This window comes from Podarcis gaigeae (genome assembly GCF_964106915.1).
Source record: "Podarcis gaigeae genome assembly, chromosome: 13".
NCBI lineage: Eukaryota > Metazoa > Chordata > Lepidosauria > Squamata > Lacertidae > Podarcis > Podarcis gaigeae.
In genome coordinates this window covers 739,557-763,350 of record NC_139689.1, presented here as the reverse complement: position 1 = coordinate 763,350, position 23,794 = coordinate 739,557, and the positions used below count along the sequence as shown (strand labels likewise).

General features: G+C 49.9%; 1 protein-coding gene across 2 annotated transcripts; it reads right to left on the bottom strand.

Moving 5' to 3' along the window:
- Nucleotides 1-5,349: 5,349 nt before the first annotated feature.
- LOC310828873 (mucin-12-like) lies at nt 5,350-15,044 on the bottom strand. Of its 2 annotated transcripts, XM_083706837.1 has the most exons (11): nt 14,333-15,044; nt 13,592-13,717; nt 11,898-12,016; nt 11,052-11,110; nt 10,725-10,855; nt 9,592-9,651; nt 8,886-9,063; nt 8,012-8,185; nt 7,465-7,571; nt 6,143-6,213; nt 5,350-5,416 (listed from the first exon to the last, which is right to left on the bottom strand). In XM_083706837.1, the coding sequence occupies exons 1-11, from the start codon at nt 14,676-14,678 to the stop codon at nt 5,381-5,383; spliced, it is 1,407 nt and encodes a 468-aa protein (XP_083562963.1). In that variant the 5' UTR covers nt 14,679-15,044; the 3' UTR covers nt 5,350-5,380. The 2 variants fall into 2 exon arrangements, with proteins under 2 accessions (XP_083562963.1, XP_083562962.1); XM_083706836.1 differs by having other exon boundaries at nt 5,356-6,213.
- Between the last annotated feature and the right edge of the window lie 8,750 nt (nt 15,045-23,794).

Below are 23,794 nucleotides of genomic sequence, written 5' to 3'. Positions count from 1 at the left end.
TATCTGAAGTGCCATCACAGGGAAGATGGGGTGAGCTTGCTTTCTGCCTCTCTGGAGGGGAGGACTCGGAGCAACGGATGACTCAAATGGCAAGAAAGGAGATTCTGACTAAACATTAGGAAGAACTTTCTGAGGAGCTGTTCAGTCGTGGAACTGACAGCCTCGGGTGGTAGACTCTCTTTCATTTTCGTTGTTGTGTTGTTGTTTAGTCGTTGAGTTGTGTCCGCCTCTTTGTGACCCCCTGGACCAGAGCACGCCAGGCCCTCCTGTCTTCCACTGCCTCCCGCAGTTTGGTCAAACTCATGCTGGTAGCTTTGAGAACACTGTCCCACCATCTCGTCCTCTCTCGTCCCCTTCTCCTTGTGCCCTCCATCCTTCCCAACATCAGGGTCTTTTCCAGGGAGTCTTCTCTTCTCCTGAGGAGGCCAAAGTCTTGGAGCCTCAGCTTCCATCTGTGTTCCATCAGCTGAAAGTCCTTACGTTGAAAGGACAACTTAGGGCTTGGCTTTTACGAGCTGCGTCAGGAAACAAGTTCACCTGATGTTTGAAGGCTACATTCCTAGTGGATGAAATGCTCCATGCATTGCTCACCCTTCTCCCTGCTGCTGTGCTGTGTACTTGGAGGCGTCCTCAGCAGGTGTTGTTTGCATTGGAACAGCAGTTGTGGATTGTGTTTGATTCCCGACTGATCATTTCATTTCACTCATTTCATTTGTATGCTGCTTTTCCACACACACAAAACCAAGCTCAAAGTGGCTTACAGCAAAGAAACAGGGGTGCAATTCAAACAAACGCTACAAAAGCCATTTCATAATAACATAGGAAAACAATAGCAAATATAACAACGTACCAAAAAACCCCAACCATTCCAGTATTAGAAGTATAACAAGATTGCCTGAACGCTATGTAGCATCCAAGATGCTGCAAGAGAGCATCACCGTTTCACCTTATTCCTGGAAACACCCCTGCCAGGATGTTGCTCACAGTCCCTCTCCTGCAACCACTTGCAAGGCTTCCAAGGGCAAAGGGTGGGGTAGCTGGAAACACCCCTTCCATGACAATATTCACTGATTGTGGACGTACCGCCTTTGCTGCTTGTAGTCTTGCTTGTTCACTGAACAGGCACATCATAAAGCGTACCTTAAGTCTTCAGTGTGCGTTCCTCGTCAGCTTTCCTTGTTGCAGTTGGAGGACCCGTGGTGTTTTCCATCCACACGTGACAAAGAAATGTAAGAGCCTTGCATCGCCGTACTTGCCAAGCTGCACTGAGGCAGCGCCTTGGGTCTGGCTCTTTCCCCCTGACCACATCTCTGGTACAATGTGGGCAGGGGGGACGGGTAGAGCAGGGATTCTGCTGCAAGCTCCATGTCCTCCTCGACACCTGGAGGCGATTCTTGTGGTGAGGTCAGTTGCCATCAGTTTGCCATACAGGAACGCCAACATCTTTATGGCAGTTTTCCTAAAGGAAACATGCTTAAGCATCCACGGCACTTGTGTTTGTTAAGGGAGTCCTGGATCTCATAAGAAGCATACTGCAAGTTTCCTCCTCAATGTACGCGCAAGGATTGCAGAACATCACGCCCAACAAACAAATGGATTTATGCTGCAGGCATGTCAATCCCCACCAAGGATAGGAAATGGATGCAATGCATGAAGCTGTTGTTCAGATCTAAAACTGAGTTTGAGAAGAGCAAGATTAGGAGTCTGGTACCAAAAAGCACTTCCCTAACACTTCAAAGCTCAATATGGTGGCTTGTCTGGACTCCCCATGGCTGGGATTACACTTCCAACCAAAAGGCAGCAAATACATAGGACCCTGATGGCAATGGCACAATGAGTGGCAAACATCACACAGACCCTGGTACCCAGTGGGGGACTTTGGGCTTTCAAATTTCACAGACCCAAATGCCAAAATTTAATCACACACCCCACCACCTGCCTCCCACCTTCCATTCTGCATTACTGTTGTGCAACCCCCTTGGATTGGTGCCCAGTGCAGGTGAACCGGTTGTGCTCCTCTAAATCTGCCTTTACTAGTAACCATATTATGGTACTGAGTTACCATCTGGTGGATCAGTTCCAACTAGAAAGCGAAATCCACACCATTTGTGATTCTCTGGTGTTGCAAGGTGTTGTCTGAACCCACCTGCACACACACCAGCCATGAGTGTCCCTCTGTGCGCTCTCCAGAGTTTCAGGTTCTTCTACTGGAGTTCAAAGCTGCATCTGTCATGGCTGTGTGTACCTTCCCTTGGCTTTGTGCCCACAATAAGTTCCCAGACAAGAGCAATAAAGGAAGATTGGTTTACAACTTGAAATAAAAGTGATGGCGTACATGGCTGCTGGCTCAAACCACAAAATTGCAATATAAGCTGGCAGCAAATCACAAAGTACATACACGTCTGAGCAGGATCCCTACATAACCGCCTCCAAAGCCAGAAGAGCAGGCACAGACCCACTCCAAGGCATGCCTTGCGCGGTTTCTGGTTGAAAGGGCATGACCTCAGTGGGAAATGTTGTTGTTGGCATCCGTCTGTCTCAAGAGACAATGGAGTGTGCCTCTGGGGGTGAAGTCAAACCGCTGCATTAGCAGCACCCAAGTTACCTCCCCGGGGGCCAGATGAGACCCTGGTCAGGGCCATTCGTCCACCATTTTGCTTTGCTGACCAGCAGCTCCACACACACAGCGCAGCATCCTTGAAGACACAGAAGTTTTTGCTTTTTCCTCCAATGTCCTTTTCCTGATCCAAATCCCCCCCTCCCAAATTCTACAAGGGGGCCAAACATTTAAAATGTCTTTTTTTTCCTTTGGGGAAAGAGGGATTAAGGTTGAGGAAAGTCCTTGCAAATGGGAACTTAAGTGCCCTTCCTCAGCCTTCCTCCAGATTGGTGCTGCTAATTAGCAAAACAATCTCCTTGGGGGCAGCTCGTTGCAGAACCTCTCTGGCCTCCCCCTTAGCCAAGGCTTCATTTCCAGAAAAAAGAGCAGCTGGGACCCAATTCTGCTCACGCAAAGCTATCTCATCTGTAAGCTCTGCCCCAGCTCCAGTTCTTGCTGTGGCTTCTCAGGGGTGCTGAGAGAAGTGCACTCTGCACTTGCTCAGGGGCCCTTGAATCTTATCACTGCATTTTAAAAAGTAAATAAATTGGAAGTGTGGGGGGTGAGGAACCATGAAGAAAGACCACAGTACAAAACAGGGAAAGTCAACAGGCATCTAAACAAACAGCACAAATCATTTTTATTTGATTTTACAAATATGAATTTATAACCATGCCAAATAGACATCCATGTTGAGAGATCACTCTGAATCTCAGGTCTCCCCCCCCCCCCCCATGTGTCCTCTTGTCAACATTTTCAACTGCATATTATTTCGTAATCTCTATTTTATATCTATCCATATTGTCCATAGTATTTGTTACATTACAAGTGAGATTATAATCCTGCTAATGTTTTCATCTTCTTACAGTGGTCTCCTAAATAAATTATAAACTTTCCCCATTCTTTCTTGAATTTCTTTTCTTCTTGGTGTCTGGGTTTTCAGGTCAATTTTGCCATTCCGGCGTAGTCTAACAGCTTGGTTTGCCATTCCTCTCTGGGACTCTTTCTTCTTTCCATCTCTGAGCTAGTAGCATCCATGATGCTATTGTCGCGTACATAAAGAGTCTTTTCTGTTCCTTTGAAATGTCGGTACCTCTAATTCCTAATAGAAATGCCTCTTGGTTGTTTTTTTTACAAAAGTTATTTTAAACATTTTTTTCAGTGCATTATATATCATTTCCCAGAAAGCCTTTATTACCTTACATGACCACCACAGGCATCTAAACAAAACAGCACCTCTAATTCTACAAATGGACAAAACAAAATAAAAAAATTCCTTCCAGTAGCACCTTAAAGACCAACTAAGTTGTTCTAGGTATGAGCTTTCGTGTGCATGCACACTTCTTCAGATGTGTGCATGCACACGAAAGCTCATACCTAGAACAACTTAGTTGGTCTTTAAGGTGCTACTGGAAGGAATTTTTTTATTTTGTTTTGACTATGGCAGACCAACATGGCTACCTATCTGTAACTGGATCTACAAATGGACACACACTCTGCAAGTGTCCCAATTTTCCAGGGACCGTCCAGAATTACGAAACCTATCCCAGCTTCTGATGTGATTCCAGAATGTCCCTATTTCCCTGCAATAGTCTCGCAAACAGAGACAGTAATCTAAACTTCAGTTAAATACCCCTCCAAGAAGACAGGACACTTTATTCTGATAGTTTTGGTTTCTCACTTGGTGAACTGAGAATAAATTTCATGACTTCCGGTTTGCTGCGGACCACATTGTAGCACGGATATAGTCCTCCAGGAAAGACCCAATCTTCTGAAGGGTATGGGCCGGGGAAACGCAAGGGCGCGGAGGAGAGGTGGGATCGAGTTGCGAGCGCTGGGATCAATTTGCTTCCCTCGGAAGAGAAACCTCAAGTTTCGAGTGGATTTTCCACAAAATATGTAAAAAAAGCTGAAGGAACTATTGGAAATTTGGATTACAATTTGGACTAAAATTGGCGTTGAAGGCGGGATGAATAAAGGAAGTCCATCCCGGCTGTGGTGAGCTTTATATTGCATGGGGAATTCTACAAGTGCTAAAGGTTCTTTTTTCCCCCTTTTGACTTTGCCTGCGCTGCCAAATAACTTATCCTATGCAAATTACATGGTGAGTTAAGGGGTGTGAACCCCTCACCTGTGCATTGGGGGGGAATCCCTTTGGAAATCAACCCACCAATTGCACTGTGCATCCAACCTGTGATCCATCTCAGGATCAGCCATGCTGTGGGTGCAGGTGTGTGTGGGGCATCGTGGGGCATCAGTGATGTTACAGGTGTATCTGGGGCTGGGGTGGAAGGGGGTGGGGGGGGGAGCAGTAAGTTTGTACCAAGAGAAGGAAAAGCTAAGTGGGAGCAGGTTGGGGCTGGAGGGAGGAATCCAGAGCCAAATTGGAGAGAGGCAAAGGGGAAATAAATAGGTTGGGATGGAAAGGGAGAAAGCGATTTCTCCAAAAGTGCCAGCCGTGGTCCCCGACCTGCAGAGACGACGCGAGACCCTTGCAAGGCGGCCTCCTCTTGCACCAGATGGCCTTGGCATCCAGGCAGTGGTCAAAGGCTCCCCGCTGAGGGATGTGCTCCTGCAAGTTGAGCCTCGGTGGGCAACGCGAGTCCTCGGGGGCAGGAGCCCAAATACCCCCCATGGGGCCCTGTTCCTCCCCCACGTCCTCCTTCCAGCATCACCACGAAGAGGCGCCGATATTCAAGGGGGCAGTAGCACCCCACTCCTGAAGTGCGAGAGGAAGCAGGAAGGCATCACCGGCGTGCTTCCCGTGGCCCCGGGGCTTCTTCACAGCCGGGCCAAGTGGGGCCGAGCGATCCGTGTCTGCAGGGCGCAGGGAGAGAAGGAGAAAGCAGGAGGGTGAGGCAGGGTCAGCGGAAATGACCAGCACCTTTCAGAAAGTGCCACACTACTCAGAGCTAAGGTCCACCTGCAGCAGCACCCGGATTCTGGCCAGATGCCCAGAAGAAAAGCCAACAAACAGGAAATGGAGCCAACAGCCCTTCCTTGCTGCTGACGCGGATCTCCTGCCTCTCCCTGAGCAACTGGCACCCAGTGGTAGACTGCTGCTGATCCTGGAGGCTCCATTTCACTATTCTAACTGGTAGCTTTTAACTGATGGACTTCAGGTCTGCCAGGAATTTGGTCTCATGCCACACACACACACAACCACACACCTTTAAAGCTCTCCAAGAGGTAGCAGCCTCTGCCACATCTTGTGGCAGGGCGTTCCCTATGTCAATTATGGCACCAGTGTGAAGAAAGACTTTCCCCCCATTCTGAACCTCCTGCCCTTTGGCTTTGTGGAGTGACCTCATATCATGAGAGATAACCCTCCTCTTGTCCACTGACTGCCTACAACCCATAATATTATAAACAGATCATATTCTTTTTTTCGTAATTCGAAAAGACCCTGTCCTTTTTGGGAAAGGGCTTGGCTCTGCCCCCGAATTGCTCTGGCTGTGCTTTTCTGCACCACTTCTAATCCCTGCCTGCTGCCTCTCAGCTGTGACACACACACCAAACCCCAAATGCCCTCGTTTCTTGTACCGGCAAGGTTGTATCCACCGTGTCCAGCCGTGGTCGGAAGGAGCTGTCTCTGTCACCAGCGAAAGGGTCTTCTGTGCAAAGGGCGAAGTAGGAGGGGGGCATGTCAGTCATTTTTTAGATTTGGGCTTCCCTTCTCCCCAGTCCAGCCTCTCCACTTGCCCACCCAAGAAGAAGAAGAAGAGTTTGGATTTGATATCCCGCCTTTCACTCCCTTTAAGGAGTCTCAAAGCGGCTAACAATCTCCTTTCCCTTCCTCCCCCACAACAAACACTCTGTGAGGTGAGTGGGGCTGAGAGACTTCAGAGAAGTGTGACTGGCCCAAGGTCACCCAGCAGCTGCAGGTGGAGGAGCAGGGAAGCGAACCCGGTTCACCAGATTACGAGTCCACAGCTCTTAACCACTACACCACACTGGCTCCCAAACCTCTTCCAAGAAGGGAGGGACCTATAGAGCCAGCTAGAACCTGCTTTATTTTTACAAACCGCATCTTCAAAGCTCTGGCAAGCAAAGTGGTCTTCCCTGGTGTGATAATGCAGCCCGTAATCAGGGCTGACGCTCATCCTCTCCCTCAGGTGCCTGGCGCTCCCTCCCAGAGCACAGAGAACATGAGAACCCCCACATCTCATTTATTTATTTCTATTTCCTTCCCCTGGATCAGGGCAGGGTGGGGTGGCAGGGCATGGAAAGCCCTTCCGTCTGGTTGCAGTTTGGGGACGTGGCTGTGTTTGACCTCCCCTCTTGCTCTCCCCTTCCCTTTCTTATTTCCTTATTTCTGCATGTGGGGTGGAATGTTTCTGTGCAACTTGAACCCCTTCTGCAACCCTAAAGGTAAAGGTAAAGGGGTCCCTGACCATTAGGTCCAGTCGTGACCATCTCTGGGGTTGCGGCGCTCATCTCGCTTTACTGGCCGAGGGAGCCGGCGTACAGGTCATGTGGCCAGCAGGACTAAGCTGCTTCTGGCGAACCAGAGCAGCGCATGGAAACGCCGTTTACCTTCCCGCCGGAGCGGTACCTATTTATCTACTTGCACTTTGACGTGCTTTCGAACTGCTAGGTTGGCAGGAGCAGGGACCGTCGCGGGGATTCAAACTGCCAACCTTCTGATCTGCAAGTCCTAGGCTCTGTGGTTTAACCCACAGCGCCACCCACATTTCTCTGCAACCCTAGACCATCTATAATTCCATTGACGTATTTTCTTTCATGCATTAACCCGCTGGCCAAGGGAAGAAGCATACTCTGGGGGCCATCAGTTGACATGGAGACCAAGGCATGCCACCCCCGCCATGGCCTCCCCTTCCTGGCCTAGACCTTGCCCCACATACCTCCTGTGGCAGTTGCTGGGGTACTCGGAGCAGGGCGTTCGGGATGGAACACCCAGTAGGGCTCATTTTCATAACGCTTCTCTTCATCGGGAGGCAAATGTGTCAGCCTGGGAGAGGGAGACCAAGAGAGGCCGTCAGGGCAAAGATCTGTCCTTCAGCCCATTTCTAGGGCAGCTTCCAGAGTCAGCGCCAGTTGAAAACAGCAGAGACTGGCCTATGGCGGGTGAGGGGGGTGCGCGAAACGTGTACCTGCAGCACCAGCAGCTGGAAATAGGGCAGAGAATGAGACAGGAAGGAGCCGGGCCTCTGAGGTGCTCCATCCAGACACAAGCAGCTTCGATATCCTTTCTGCATTGTGGTTATTATTTGTAGTAGTAGTATAATGCCCTTCATCCGTAGTTCCCAGGGCAATTCACAGGGAATGCCTTTCCAGTCCCAGTGCACTCCCCCCCCAAAGTGGTCATTGAGAGAAGATGCAAAGCAGAGACTGACCGGGACGCGGAGCTGACCGAGCTGACCGGACTCTGAGTGCCCAGCCTCCTCCTACCTGTGTCCTTTCTCCCTCGGGCAACAGCGCCTCCAGCAGAGAAGCACAACCAAGACCAGGATGATCAGCAGCAGCACCGCCAGGCCCAGGGCCACCCCCACGGCCACCCCCACCTTGCTGATGCCCTGCTCACAGCGCCGGCCCACGAACCAGTAGGAGTCCGACTGCTCACAGCTGTGGGAGGAAAGGCAGCGTCAAAAACCGGCAAGGAGGCAGGTAATAGGGGCCCAGGATGCCTGGGTTCTTTACAGGGTGGGGAGCAGGGGGTGTTTCTGATGCTGCAATTTGGGGGGGCTGGGGCTGGGTGGCATCCAGGGCCCTAATCCAAGGCAGGAGCAGTGGTGACTGGTGCCCACGGGGAATTGCAGCAAAAGACAACATGCACATGAATGACACTGTTTTCTTCAAAATGACATTTAAATGGTTCCTACTAGCACAGCTGCTTTTGAATTCTGGTGCTGGAGGAGACTCTTGAGAGTCCCATGGACTGCAAGAAGATCAAATGTATCCATTCTGAAGGAAATCAGCCCTGAGTGCTCCCTGGAAGGACAGATCCTGAAGCTGAGGCTCCAAGACTTTGGCCACCTCAGGAGAAGAGAAGACTCCCTGGAAAAGACCCTGATGTTGGGAAAGATGGAGGGCACAAGGAGAAGGGGACGACGGAGGACGAGATGGTGGGACAGTGTTCTGGAAGAGACCAGCATGAGTCTGACCAAACTGCGGGAAGCAGTGGAAGACAGGAGGGCCTGGCGTGCTCTGGTCCAGGGGTCACGAAAAGGCGGACATGACTAAACGACGAAACAACAACAACTAGCACAGCTGGTATGAACAGCCTACGGGCACCACCCACTTCACCCCCTGGCATGCTACTCACTAGCAACTGGGTCCCTCAGGGGTGATATAGCAGTTTCCGTTCACACATCTGTAGGGGTCGGGGTGCCAAATGCTGCAGTTAGAGACACACTGAAGGTTGCCACTGATGTTTCGTGCCACGTAAAATTGCTGGATATTTTGTGCCACCACAGAGGTGTTCTTGCATTCTTTTGACAGATCTGGAAAGGGAGAACACAAGTGCCTCTTAGAAAACCACCGCATGCTTGAGACCAGGAGATCAGAAGAGGAGCCTGCTGCAGGATTGGGTCCAAGGCCCCAAGAGTTCAGCATCCCAGAATGCTCAGCCACTTGTCTCTGGGAAAGGCACCAGCAGAAACACTGACTCTGCTTCTCCCAGCAACTTATACTCAGAGTTAGACTGACCCTGAATATGAAGCCGCAATACCATAAAACCCTTTTCTCTCATCCTCCTTTGAAGCCATCCAGGCTTGTGGCAGAGAATCCCACAGGTTAATTGCACTTGATGGGACAAGGATTAGCCTCTGTGCATCTCAGTTGTGACTGCACTTGCAGAATCCTGGCAACATCTGCAGTGTCCACACCAGCAATGCATTCGTTTGCACGTGGTGGCCATGTTCTCTTCCTCATACGGCTCCACCACCTCCATCCAGACAGCCCACTGTGACTCTTCAACATCAGGAGTGTGTTAAGCACACACCGACCCCCTCTCACACCCCAGTCCTCACCTTCAGGGCTCAGGGGCACTCGAGTCACACGAGATGCTCCTACAGTAAAGCAGAGCTGATCTAAAGGAGAGGAGGAAAGCAAAGGTGAGGCTTCTGAAAGGAAGAAATCGGGGGGGGGAGCATCCAAGGGGAGGGACATCTTCCCCCACCCACCCACCATGTCTCCCTGCCACCAGTTGAAGGAAACACACTTCCTCTGCCATCCCTCCTATGTGCAGCCAGCACCCTGACATCCGTCTCTGCTGGGGCTGGTTGATGTGAAAGGGGTCTGTCACTGGGCATCCCCTCAGCTTGCATGGATAACACTAGCTGGCCTCAGATCTGGCATAGATGAAGCTTGCTGCCTGTGAAATGGGCACACTAGGAAGACAACATTTTCCCCCAATAAGCTTCCGTACTTCTGTTCCTAGAGAAAGAGCATGATTGTTTGGATCAGGGGAGCGGGGGGTGGGCTTGGGCTCAGTGAAGCTGCTCAGATTCTGTAGAGAGTGGATCACTGGCTGTCTCACTGCTCCGACTGACAAGCAGAGAAATGGACAAGCTCTTAAGTGCCACTGATGCCGGCAGGATTTACCGTATTTTTCGCTCTATAAGACGCACCTAGTTTTTGGAGGAAGAAAACAAGGGGGAAAATATTCTGAATCCTAGAAGCCAGAACAGCAAGAGGGATTGCTTCAGCGAAAGCAACGCAAAGCCTCTTCAGGGCAGCAGGAGGAAGGCTCCCCCTGCCCTGAAGAGGCTTCGCGTGGCTATCCCAGAAGCCAGAACAGCAAGAGGGATTGCTGCGCAGCGACCCCTCTTGCTCTTCTGGCTTCTGGGATAGCTGTGTGGCCTACATTCACTCCATAAGACGCACACACATTTCCCTTTACTTTCTAGGAGGGAAAAAGTGTGTCTTATAGAGTGAAAAATACGGCACTCCCAAATAAAAAGGGGCAGGATTGCTGCCCTTGAATGGCATCTGCTTCCTCGTGGCTTCTGATCTGGAGACGACTTATAAGGAACCTTTTACTCGCACTCCACAAGCCAGATATGGGGCAGGAATGTAGTGGCAAGTACCCCGTGGCATGCAAGCAAATGAAGCCTTTTCGCTCATGAAGCCGCCAGCCAGCCAGTGGCAGCTGCCGCCTCACCTGTTTGGTTGAAAGTGCAATTATTTTGCAGGACCTGGATGACGTCCTTGATGGATGCCTCATAAGAACCACTGAAGTTCGAGAACGGCTCACGCAGACGCACCTCGTGCTCCACGATGACACTGCCTTGCCTGGAAGCAGGAAGCAAGAAGGATAAATCATTTAGCCCCCAGTTGGCCTGTTGTGAGGGAGGTTGACATGGCCTGTTCAGGCTTCTGTGTTCAAGGGAGGGTGGTGTTTTACATCAGGCGCCAAGGAATTTGGTGGAACCCAAAACCACACTCCCTCCAATGCCTGGTCACCAAGCTTATCTGTTCTGTGCCTCACCTCAGACGAATCACATGTACGCCCTGGTACCCCAAAACGCCCGCATAGAAGATGTTCATCTGCACAGAGAGAGAAAGAAAACCTTAGCTCCGCTGCAGTGACCACGGAATGTGAGGAGCAGCAATCAAGAGCCAGGAGCAGAGGAGTCACTGCCACTTGGCAGCATCAACAGCTTAGAAGGTGGGCATGTCAGCAGTCCTGCTGATGTTTACAACGTACCAAAGAGGCAATACCAAAAATCAGAAACAACAAAATACTCTACATGTACAAGATACTAGTTTGTTGATCTGAGAAATACTAAACCCCCCATCCCAGCAGATTCTGGGTCCCTCCTGTGTGCTGAGTAGGGCCTCTCTCTCCTGCTGTGCTCCTTGAACTCCTCCACCCTTCCGACACACCTTTGGGGTATCTCCTGTACTGGGCATGGCTAGTCGGTGGCCCTCCCCCAGCTGTTCTTGGACTCCAGTTCCCAGCAGGCAGCCTGGCCAAAGGGATGGGATGATTATAAAGGCTGGAAGATGACCTTTGTCACTTTAAGATTGGTCTTTCAATTAGGAAGACAGTTCCTGAGGGTATGAACCATCAGTTCTGAGCTACATATTACAGAAACAGCTTTCTATACTCATCTGATAGCTACATTTCCACATCTGGATATCTAGGTGTTCCAAAGGATGGAAATCGGCCTGTGTTTCCAGATGTGCTAAGCGGACAAATCTCTGTTAATGAAGTTTACCACAAAGGAATGGCACGTTAACAGGACCCAGACTCAAAAGTAACAATAGGTCTGCCTGGAAGTAATCATTTTCCTGAGTGGGCGTCCTCTATGCACTCCCAACCACCCCTCACCTGTTCCTCAAAGACATTCACGAATCTCTTGAAGTCACGTGAGCCGTAAATCGCCATCTCTGGTCTAAAGTCCCGATTCTTCACTGTTACAGAGACCTGGATTATGGCCACAACAGTCACTGTGATCAGAAAGCACAGGAGTCATTAAATATGAAGGTACAGCCACAGTTTCAGATGTGAGGATAAGCACTTCAGGTGTCCATTGAGTCACAGTGATCATGGAAACAACATGAATCACCTATGGAGCCACACATAGAATCATAGAATCATAGAGTTGGAAGAGACCACAAGGGCCATCGAGTCCAACCCCCTGCCAAGCAGGAAAGACCATCAGAGCACTCCTGACATATGGTTGTCAAGCCTCTGCTTAAAGACCTCCAAAGAAGGAGACTCCACCACACTCCTTGGCAGCAAATTCCACTGTCAAACAGCTCTTACTGTCAGGAAGTTCTTCCTAATGTTCAGGTGGAATCTTCTTTCTTGCAGTTTGGAACCATTGCTCCGTGTCCGCTTCTCTGGAGCAGCAGAAAACAACCTTTCTCCCGCCTCTATGTGACATCCTTTTATATATTTGAACATGGCTATCATATCACCCCTTAACCTCCTCTTCTCCAGGCTAAACATGCCCAGCTCCCTTAGCTGTTCCTCATAAGGCATCGCTTCCAGGCCTTTGACCATTTTGGTTGCCCTCCTCTGGACACGTTCCAGTTTGTCAGTGTCCTTCTTGAACTGTGGTGCCCAGAACTGGACACAGTACTCCAGGTGAGGTCTGACCAGAGCAGAATACAGTGGCACTATTACTTCCCTTGATCTAGATGCTATACTCCTATTGATGCAGCCCAGAATTGCATTGGCTTTTTTAGCTGCCGCGTCACACTCTTGGCTCATGTCAAGTTTGTGGTCAACCAAGACTCCTAGATCCTTTTCACATGTACTGCTCTCAAGCCAGGTGTCACCCATCTTGTATTTGTGCCTCTCATTTTTTTTGCCCGAGTGCAATACTTTACATTTCTCCCTGTTAAAATTCATCTTGTTTGTTTGGGCCCAGTTCTCTAATCTGTCAAGGTCGTTTTGAAGTGTGATCCTGTCCTCTGGGGTGTTAGCCACCCCTCCCAGTTTGGTGTCATCTGCAAATTTGATCAGGATGCCCTTGAGTCCATCATCCAAGTCGTTGATAAAGATGTTGAATAAGATGTTGAATAAGACAGAACCCTGTGGCAGCCCACAAGTCACTCTTCTCCAGGATGAAGAGGAACCATTGATGAGCACCCTTTGGGTTCGGTCAGTCAGCCAGTTACAAATCCACTGAGTGGTAGCATAGTCAAGACCGCATTTTACCAGGACACCAAAGTGTGCAGAGATAGGGCGCGTGTACAGGGTGTGAAATACATGGTAATGTGCGCGTATCAGCTCAGTGTAGTCTACTCTTGCTGACAGGAACTTTCCAGGTCCTGAGGCAGGTGACATTCTTGTCCAGCTGCTGCTGCTGGTATCAGAAGCTTTTTAAACTGCAGGTGTCAGGGTGATGCCACAGAACTAACACACCACTTTGAATCAAGCATGTTGGCTGCAAGACCATAAACATTGCCCACCTAGAAAATTACTACACATACCCGGACATTCCTGAGCTTTTCTTTACAAAGGAAGAGCCAGAGGGTGGGAGGATTGTACAAATAATTTGTACTAAGACTTACCCACTTGGATTTCATTCTTTGCCTCTTCGCAACGTCGCCCAGTATAGGGAGATGGGCAGTGACAACGACCCCCGACAAGCACTCCTCCATTAAGGCACCCGAGAGGGACAACTGTGGTGGAAGGAGCTGAGGAAGAGGAAGAGAACAGAACATTAACGATATTTAAGAACAAGCCGACAAAAGAGCCCTCATATATGATGATGATGATGACAATAATAATTTATATATTGTACAGCCTAATGCTATTATTTCTAAGTGTATAGTGAGGCTGAAAGAGCAATACATAAAATCAATTAGAATTAATCAGAACTTTAGCTGCTTGCTGAAATCAAGAAAGCCAAGGGCCTGGAGTTCAATAAAGAATGGTTCTCAGGCAGGAAGGAGTTACATGGTGGCTATAAGTCGTGTGCCTTGACTCATGAGGGACCACGTAGAAAACTCCCACAAAGACAGTACTGATCAAACAAGGATATAACACATTAATAGGTATTGAAGATATTCTGGACTCAAGTATATTAAGGGCCATGTAAACTGATGCAAGAACTTTGTAATTCGCCAAGAAGCATGATTGCAACAAGTGCAAACCATTAAGCACTGCAGTCATGTGCTAGGAGATAAACATCATTTCCAAATGAAAATATAGACCCCTAACAAATGAACTTTTAAGTTCAGAAGGAGTCAATGTGTGTGAACGGGCAATGGTGGAAGGGAAAGAGGCCCCAATGGTGGATATTTTCATACCGGTAGATGTAGATGCCGTTGACGTGCTTGTTTCAGGACGCTCTTCTGTGGAACTGGAGGAGGTGGTAGAGGGACTCAGCTTATCAGTCACACTACTTGTTCTTTGGATCGCTGTAGTACCCTCAATGGAAGGGGCAGGCAATGTTGACAGAGAAGATGTTCCTGCAGTGGATGGTTCCTCCAAGGTGGAAGAAGCAGAGGTCACTGCCAGCGTAGTAGTAGTGTCCCCTGCTGTACTCTGAGTTGAGGGTTCATCTGCAGTGGTGGTGCTTGGGGATAAGATAGATGTAATTGTTTCAGAACGCTGTTCGGTGGAACCGGAAGAGGTGGTAGGTGAACTGAGCATTTCAGTCACACTAGTTGTGCTTAGGATCGCTGTAGTACCATCACTGGAAGAGGCCGGAAACGTTGACAGAGGAGTTGTCTGTGGAGTGGATGGTTCCTCAGAGGTGGAAGAAATGGAGGTCACTTCCTGCGGAGTAGTAGTATCTCCTGCTGTACTCAGAGTTGAGGGTTCAGTTGCAGTGGTCACACTGGGAGCGGCAGGCAATGTTGACAGAGAAGATGTCCCTGTGGTGGACGGTTGCTCAGAGGTGGGAGAAGAGGAGGTCACTGCCTGTGTAGTACCAGTGTCTCCTGCTGTGCTCTGAATTGAGGGTTCAGTTGCAGTGGTCACACTGGAAGAGGTCGCCAACGTTGACAGAGAAGATGTCCCTGTGGTGGACGGTTGCTCAGAGGTGGGAGAAGAGGAGGTCACTGCCTGTGTAGTACCAGTGTCTCCTGCTGTGCCCTGAATTGAGGATTCAGTTGCAGTGGTCACACTGGAAGAGGTCCCCAACGTTGACAGAGAAGATGTCCCTGTGGTGGACGGTTGCTCAGAGGTGGGAGAAGAGGAGGTCACTGCCTGTTTTGTACCAGTGTCTCCTGCTGTACTCTGAATTGAGGGTTCAGTTGCAGTGGTCACGCTGGAAGAGGTCCCCAACGTTGACAGAGAAGATGTCCCTGTGGTGGACGGTTGCTCAGAGGTGGGAGAAGAGGAGGTCACTGCCTGTGTAGTACCAGTGTCTCCTGCTGTGCTCTGAATTGAGGCTTCAGTTGCAGTGGTCACACTGGAAGAGGTCCCCAACGTTGACAGAGAAGATGTCCCTGTGGTGGACGGTTGCTCAGAGGTGGGAGAAGAGGAGGTCACTGCCTGAGTAGTACCAGTGTCTCCTGCTGTGCTCTGAATTGAGGCTTCAGTTGCAGTGGTCACACTGGAAGAGGTCCCCAACTTTGACAGAGAAGATGTCCCTGTGGTGGACGGTTGCTCAGAGGTGGGAGAAGAGGAGGAAACTGCCTGTGTAGTACCAGTGTCTCCTGCTGTACTCTGAATTGAGGGTTCAGTTGCAGTGGTCACACTGGAAAAGGTCCCCAACGTTGACAGAGAAGATGTCCCTGTGGTGGACGGTTGCTCAGAGGTGGGAGAAGAGGAGGTCACTGCCTGTTTAGTACCAGTGTCTCCTGCTGTGCTCTGAATTGAGGCTTCAGTTGCAGTGGTCACACTGGAAGAGGTCACCAACGTTGACAGAGAAGATGTCCCTGTGGTGGATGGTTGCTCAGAGGTGGGAGAAGAGGAGGTCACTGCCTGTTTTGTACCAGTGTCTCCTGCTGTGCTCTGAATTGAGGGTTCAGTTGCAGTGTTCATACTGGAAGAGGTCCCCAACGTTGACAGAGAAGATGTCCCTGTGGTGGACGGTTGCTCAGAGGTGGGAGAAGAGGAGGTCACTGCCTGTGTAGTACCAGTGTCTCCTGCTGTGCTCTGAATTGAGGCTTCAGTTGCAGTGGTCACACTGGAAGAGGTCCCCAACGTTGACGGAGAAGATGTCCCTGTGGTGGACGGTTGCTCAGAGGTGGGAGAAGAGGAGGTCACTGCCTGTTTAGTACCAGTGTCTCCTGCTGTGCTCTGAATTGAGGGTTCAGTTGCAGTGGTCACACTGGAAGAGGTCGCCAACGTTGACAGAGAAGATGTCCCTGTGGTGGACGGTTGCTCAGAGGTGGGAGAAGAGGAGGTCACTGCCTGTGTAGTACCAGTGTCTCCTGCTGTGCTCTGAATTGAGGATTCAGTTGCAGTGGTCACACTGGAAGAGGTCCCCAACGTTGAGAGAGAAGATGTCCCTGTGGTGGACGGTTGCTCAGAGGTGGGAGAAGAGGAGGTCACTGCCTGTGTAGTACCAGTGTCTCCTGCTGTGCTCTGAATTGAGGCTTCAGTTGCAGTGGTCACACTGGAAAAGGTCCCCAACGTTGAGAGAGAAGATGTCCCTGTGGTGGATGGTTGCTCAGAGGTGGGAGAAGAGGAGGTCACTGCCTGTGTAGTACCAGTGTCTCCTGCTGTGCTCTGAATTGAGGCTTCAGTTGCAGTGGTCACACTGGAAGAGGTCCCCAACGTTGACAGAGAAGATGTCCCTGTGGTGGACGGTTGCTCAGAGGTGGGAGAAGAGGAGGAAACTGCCTGTGTAGTACCAGTGTCTCCTGCTGTGCTCTGAATTGAGGATTCAGTTGCAGTGGTCACACTGGAAGAGGTCCCCAACGTTGACAGAGAAGATGTCCCTGTGGTGGACGGTTGCTCAGAGGTGGGAGAAGAGGAGGTCACTGCCTGTTTAGTACCAGTGTCTCCTGCTGTGCTCTGAATTGAGGCTTCAGTTGCAGTGGTCACACTGGAAGAGGTCGCCAACGTTGACAGAGAAGATGTCCCTGTGGTGGACGGTTGCTCAGAGGTGGGAGAAGAGGAGGTCACTGCCTGTGTAGTACCAGTGTCTCCTGCTGTGCTCTGAATTGAGGATTCAGTTGCAGTGGTCACACTGGAAAAGGTCCCCAACGTTGAGAGAGAAGATGTCCCTGTGGTGGATGGTTGCTCAGAGGTGGGAGAAGAGGAGGTCACTGCCTGTGTAGTACCAGTGTCTCCTGCTGTGCTCTGAATTGAGGGTTCAGTTGCAGTGGTCATACTGGAAGAGGTTCCCAAGTTTGACAGAGAAGATGTCCCTGTGGTGGACGGTTGCTCAGAAGTGGGAGAAGAGGAGGTCACTGCCTGTTTTGTACCAGTGTCTCCTGCTGTACTCTGAATTGAGGCTTCAGTTGCAGTGGTCACATTGGAAGAGGTCCTCAACGTTGACAGAGTAGATGTCCCTGTGGTGGACAGTTGCTCAGAGGTGGGAGAAGAGGAGGTCACTGCCTGTTTAGTACCAGTGTCTCCTGCTGTGCTCTGAATTGAGGCTTCAGTTGCAGTGGTCACACTGGAAGAGGTCCCCAACGTTGACAGAGAAGATGTCCCTGTGGTGGACGGTTGCTCAGAGGTGGGAGAAGAGGAGGTCACTTCCTGTTTTGTACCAGTGTCTCCTGCTGTGCTCTGAATTGAGGGTTCAGTTGCAGTGGTCATACTGGAAGAGGTTCCCAAGTTTGACAGAGAAGATGTCCCTGTGGTGGACGGTTGCTCAGAGGTGGGAGAAGAGGAGGTCACTGCCTGTGTAGTACCAGTGTCTCCTGCTGTGCTCTGAATTGAGGCTTCAGTTGCAGTGGTCACACTGGAAGAGGTCCCCAACGTTGACGGAGAAGATGTCCCTGTGGTGGACGGTTGCTCAGAGGTGGGAGAAGAGGAGGTCACTGCCTGTTTAGTACCAGTGTCTCCTGCTGTGCTCTGAATTGAGGCTTCAGTTGCAGTGGTCACACTGGAAGAGGTCGCCAACGTTGACAGAGAAGATGTCCCTGTGGTGGACGGTTGCTCAGAGGTGGGAGAAGAGGAGGTCACTGCCTGTGTAGTACCAGTGTCTTCTGCTGTGCTCTGAATTGAGGCTTCAGTTGCAGTGGTCACACTGGAAGAGGTCCCCAACGTTGACAGAGAAGATGTCCCTGTGGTGGACGGTTGCTCAGAGGTGGGAGAAGAGGAGGTCACTGCCTGTGTAGTACCAGTGTCTCCTGCTGTGCTCTGAATTGAGGATTCAGTTGCAGTGGTCACACTGGAAGAGGTCGCCAACGTTGACAGAGAAGATGTCCCTGTGGTGGACGGTTGCTCAGAGGTGGGAGAAGAGGAGGTCACTGCCTGTGTAGTACCAGTGTCTCCTGCTGTGCTCTGAATTGAGGATTCAGTTGCAGTGGTCACACTGGAAGAGGTCCCCAACGTTGACAGAGAAGATGTCCCTGTGGTGGACGGTTGCTCAGAGGTGGGAGAAGAGGAGGTCACTGCCTGTGTAGTACCAGTGTCTCCTGCTGTGCTCTGAATTGAGGCTTCAGTTGCAGTGGTCACACTGGAAGAGGTCCCCAACGTTGAGAGAGAAGATGTCCCTGTGGTGGACGGTTGCTCAGAGGTGGGAGAAGAGGAGGAAACTGCCTGTGTAGTACCAGTGTCTCCTGCTGTACTCTGAATTGAGGGTTCAGTTGCAGTGGTCACACTGGAAGAGGTCCCCAACTTTGACAGGGAAGATGTCCCTATGGTGGATGGTTGCTCAGAGGTGGGAGAAGAGGAGGAAACTGCCTGTGTAGTACCAGTGTCTCCTGCTGTACTCTGAATTGAGGGTTCAGTTGCAGTGGTCACACTGGAAGAGGTCCCCAACGTTGACGGAGAAGATGTCCCTGTGGTGGACGGTTGCTCAGATGTGGGAGAAGAGGAGGAAACTGCCTGTGTAGTACCAGTGTCTCCTGCTGTGCTCTGAATTGAGGATTCAGTTGCAGTGGTCACACTGGAAGAGGTCCCCAACGTTGACAGAGAAGATGTCCCTGTGGTGGACGGTTGCTCAGAGGTGGGAGAAGAGGAGGTCACTGCCTGTTTTGTACCAGTGTCTCCTGCTGTGCTCTGAATTGAGGCTTCAGTTGCAGTGGTCACACTGGAAGAGGTCACCAACGTTGACAGAGAAGATGTCCCTGTGGTGGACGGTTGCTCAGAGGTGGGAGAAGAGGAGGTCACTGCCTGTGTAGTACCAGTGTCTCCTGCTGTGCTCTGAATTGAGGGTTCATTTGCAGTGGTCACACTGGAAAAGGTCCGCAACATTGAAAGAGAAGATGTCCCTGTGGTGGATGGTTGCTCAGAGGTGGGAGAAGAGGAGGTCACTGCCTGTGTAGTACCAGTGTCTCCTGCTGTGCTCTGAATTGAGGCTTCAGTTGCAGTGTTCATACTGGAAGAGGTCCCCAACGTTGACAGAGAAGATGTCCCTGTGGTGGACGGTTGCTCAGAGGTGGGAGAAGAGGAGGTCACTGCCTGTGTAGTACCAGTGTCTCCTGCTGTGCTCTGAATTGAGGCTTCAGTTGCAGTGGTCACACTGGAAAAGGTCCCCAACGTTGACAGAGAATATGTCCCTGTGGTGGATGGTTGCTCAGAGGTGGGAGAAGAGGAGGTCACTGCCTGTGTAGTACCAGTGTCTCCTGCTGTGCTCTGAATTGAGGCTTCAGTTGCAGTGGTCACACTGGAAGAGGTCGCCAACGTTGACAGAGAAGATGTCCCTGTGGTGGATGGTTGCTCAGAGGTGGGAGAAGAGGAGGTCACTGCCTGTTTTGTACCAGTGTCTCCTGCTGTGCTCTGAATTGAGGGTTCAGTTGCAGTGTTCATACTGGAAGAGGTCCCCAACGTTGACAGAGAAGATGTCCCTGTGGTGGACGGTTGCTCAGAGGTGGGAGAAGAGGAGGTCACTGCCTGTGTAGTACCAGTGTCTCCTGCTGTGCTCTGAATTGAGGCTTCAGTTGCAGTGGTCACACTGGAAAAGGTCCCCAACGTTGACAGAGAAGATGTCCCTGTGGTGGATGGTTGCTCAGAGGTGGGAGAAGAGGAGGTCACTGCCTGTGTAGTACCAGTGTCTCCTGCTGTGCTCTGAATTGAGGCTTCAGTTGCAGTGGTCACACTGGAAAAGGTCCCCAACGTTGACAGAGAAGATGTCCGTGTGGTGGATGGTTGCTCAGAGGTGGGAGAAGAGGAGGTCACTGCCTGTGTAGTACCAGTGTCTCCTGCTGTGCTCTGAATTGAGGCTTCAGTTGCAGTGGTCACACTGGAAGAGGTCCCCAACGTTGACAGAGAAGATGTCCCTGTTGTGGATGGTTGCTCAGAGGTGGGAGAAGAGGAGGTCACTGCCTGTTTTGTACCAGTGTCTCCTGCTGTACTCTGAATTGAGGGTTCAGTTGCAGTGGTCACACTGGAAAAGGTCCCCAACGTTGACAGAGAAGATGTCCCTGTGGTGGATGGTTGCTCAGAGGTGGGAGAAGAGGAGGTCACTGCCTGTTTTGTACCAGTGTCTCCTGCTGTGCTCTGAATTGAGGCTTCAGTTGCAGTGGTCACACTGGAAAAGGTCCCCAACGTTGACAGAGAAGATGTCCCTGTGGTGGATGGTTGCTCAGAGGTGGGAGAAGAGGAGGTCACTGCCTGTGTAGTACCAGTCTCTCCTGCTGTGCTCTGAATTGAGGCTTCAGTTGCAGTGGTCACACTGGAAAAGGTCCCCAACGTTGACAGAGAATATGTCGCTGTGGTGGATGGTTGCTCAGAGGTGGGAGAAGAGGAGGTCACTGCCTGTTTTGTACCAGTGTCTCCTGCTGTGCTCTGAATTGAGGCTTCAGTTGCAGTGGTCACACTGGAAAAGGTCCCCAACGTTGACAGAGAAGATGTCCCTGTGGTGGATGGTTGCTCAGAGGTGGGAGAAGAGGAGGTCACTGCCTGTGTAGTACCAGTGTCTCCTGCTGTGCTCTGAATTGAGGCTTCAGTTGCAGTGGTCACACTGGAAAAGGTCCCCAACGTTGACAGAGAAGATGTCCCTGTGGTGGACGGTTGCTCAGAGGTGGGAGAAGAGGAGGTCACTGCCTGTTTTGTACCAGTGTCTCCTGCTGTACTCTGAATTGAGGCTTCAGTTGCAGTGGAAGAACTAGTTATACTAGTTGGGCTTGCTTCTGTTGATTTGACTGCAATTTCAAAGCATTCAAATCGGTTACAGAAAGAACAAGCATTGAATCTATAAACAATATATTTTTTCATAAACACAATATCATCATAAGTATTTATTTTTCAGAACATGCAGTTTTGTGTTCTTTTATTCCAGTTAGGGGTTTAGAAACAGCAAGCATTTTATAAGTGCTTTAAGGAAAATATATATATAAAACACCCATGACCCATTTTTACTTTGCCAGCTTTCTCTTGCTGGCCCTCTTTAACCTTTCTAGATCCAGGTGATTCTCAGCAGGGCAGATCCTCTTTGGGTCTCATACATCTTCAGATTCAGTTCTAAAGCTTGAGCTGGTGCTGCATCAACAACGCAAACTTTAAAGGGAAGCATTTCAATCATTCAGCACATCACCTTTAGCATTTAAACAGGCCGCCTATTTTTCTTTGGCTTGTTCTTAATGTTCTGGCCTTAAAACAGTTGAGAGCACCTCAAGGAGTGACTATAGTCAAATGGACCTGAAGCTACAGAGCCTAGGGATTGCCGATCAGAAGGTCAGCCGATCGAATCCTTGCACTGGGCTGAGCTCCCGTTGCTCAGTCCCTGCTCCTACCAACCTAGCAGTTCGAAAGCACGTCAAAGTACAAGTAGAGAAATAGGTACCGCTCCGGCGGGAAGGTAAACGGCATTTCCGTGCGCTGCTCTGGTTCGCCAGAAGCGGCTTAGTCATGCTGGCCACATGACCCAGAAGCTGTACGCCAGCTCCCTGGGCCAGTAAAGTGAGACGAGCGCCGCAACCCCAGAGTCGGCCACGACTGGACCTAATGCTCAGGGGTCCCTTTATCTTTACACCAGTGAAAGTGTTTGGGAAGGTGAGTCTCTCTTCTATTATTATTTTCTCTTGTATCCATATACCACTGTATTCTCCAAGGAGCTCAAGGTGATATACATGCTTCTCTCCCCCTTTCCTCCTCACAACAACCCTGCAAGGTTGGTTTGTCTGAGAGGCAGCGAATGGTCACCCGGTGAGGTTCATCGCTGAGGGTGGAATGGAACTCTTGTGTCCCAGCTCCTTGCCCAAAAGTCTGACCACTACACTGGCATGGATGAGAAGTGAAAGTCATAATAATATTATAATATAATAATTTATTATTTCTACCCCGCCCATCTGGCTGGGCGGCTTCCAACAAAAGATTAAAAACACATTAAAACATCAGTCAGTAAAAACTTCCCTGAACAGGGCTGCTTTCAGATGTCTTCTAAATGCATTGTAAACCTGGCCTTCTTTAAGGCCTTCTTTGTTTGGAGTTTCTCTCTGAAAAGAGTCACAATGTATAGATGGATATTCTTTCAGATGCATCAGTATCAGTATCATCAGAATCAGTATCATCCCTAACTGCGTTCTGGTTTCATTGACAAGTGTGCATATTATGTATTTACTCTGCATTGGTAAAAATCCAGCACATTACATAGGGCAAGGATATCAGCACAGCCTGTGCCAGCACTGAAACAGTTACAGTGGTACCTTGGGTTAAGTACTTAATTCGTTCCGGAGGTCTGTTCTTAACCTGAAACTGTTCTTAACCTGAAGCACCACTTTAGCTAATGGGGCCTCCCGCTGCTTCCATGCCGCCGGAGCACGATTTCTGTTCTCTTCCTGAAGCAAAGTTCTTAACCTGAAGCACTATTTCTGGGTTAGCGGAGTCTGTAACCTGAAGAGTATGCAACCTGAAGCGTCTGTAACCTGAAGCGTCTGTACCCCAAGGTACCGCTGTATATTAATTTCTCCTTTAATGCTCTTCAACATGCATGCGTTCTTGGATTTTACAGGTTAACTTTTTTTTTTTTTGTAATTAGGATTGTGGCATATGTTGAGTAATTTCCCCCCAGAAGTAAGAATTCCAGGTGTCTTTAATGCAAACATGCGCTTTTTCACCCCTGTCTCTCTGAAGATGTTTAAAAGGGGATGGAGTCCCCTTTTATGCAGAATCCAAGAACACCCCAGAAATAGTAGAACATAAATATTTTACGCACACAAGTCTCTGGCTATATATGTACAGTGGGACCTCAGGTTACATACGCTTCAAGTTACAGACTCCGCTAACCCAGAAATATTACCTCGGGTTAAGAACTTTGCTTCAGGATGAGAACATTAATCGTGCTCCGGCAGCGCGGCAGCAGCTGGAGGCCCCATTAGCTAAAGTAGTGCTTCAGGTTAAGAAAAGTTTCAGGTTAAGAACGGACCTCCGGAACGAATTACTGTATTTTTCACTCCATAAGATGCACCTGACCATAAGACTCACCTAGTTTTTAGAGGAGGAAAGCAAGAAAAAAAAATATTCTGAATGAAACAGTGGATATATGATTTTTGTGGTTCATGCTGTGGCCACAGACATGATATGTGATTTGACGGTGAGTTTGGGGTTCAAAAATCTTGAGAATCCATGTGGATCCGTGCTTTGTAACCACATTTTTGCGCCATTTGCGGCCCCATGAAACAGTGGATGCGTGAATTTTTTGGTAGAGGCTGTAGCCATGGACATGCTATGTGATCTGATGGTGAATTTGGGGTGACCCA

Coding starts and splice junctions, on each gene's coding strand:
- LOC310828873 (XM_083706836.1), bottom strand. CDS start 14,678: ATGCTCAGTTCACCTACCACCTCTTCCGGTTCCACCGAACAGCGTTCT. Junction 12,017..13,591: donor AAAGAATGAAATCCAAGTGG/GTAAGTCTTAGT, acceptor TTCTGATCACAG/TGACTGTTGTGGCCATAATC. Junction 8,186..8,885: donor CCTGAGGGACCCAGTTGCTA/GTGAGTAGCATG, acceptor TTCCTCCCACAG/CTGTGAGCAGTCGGACTCCT.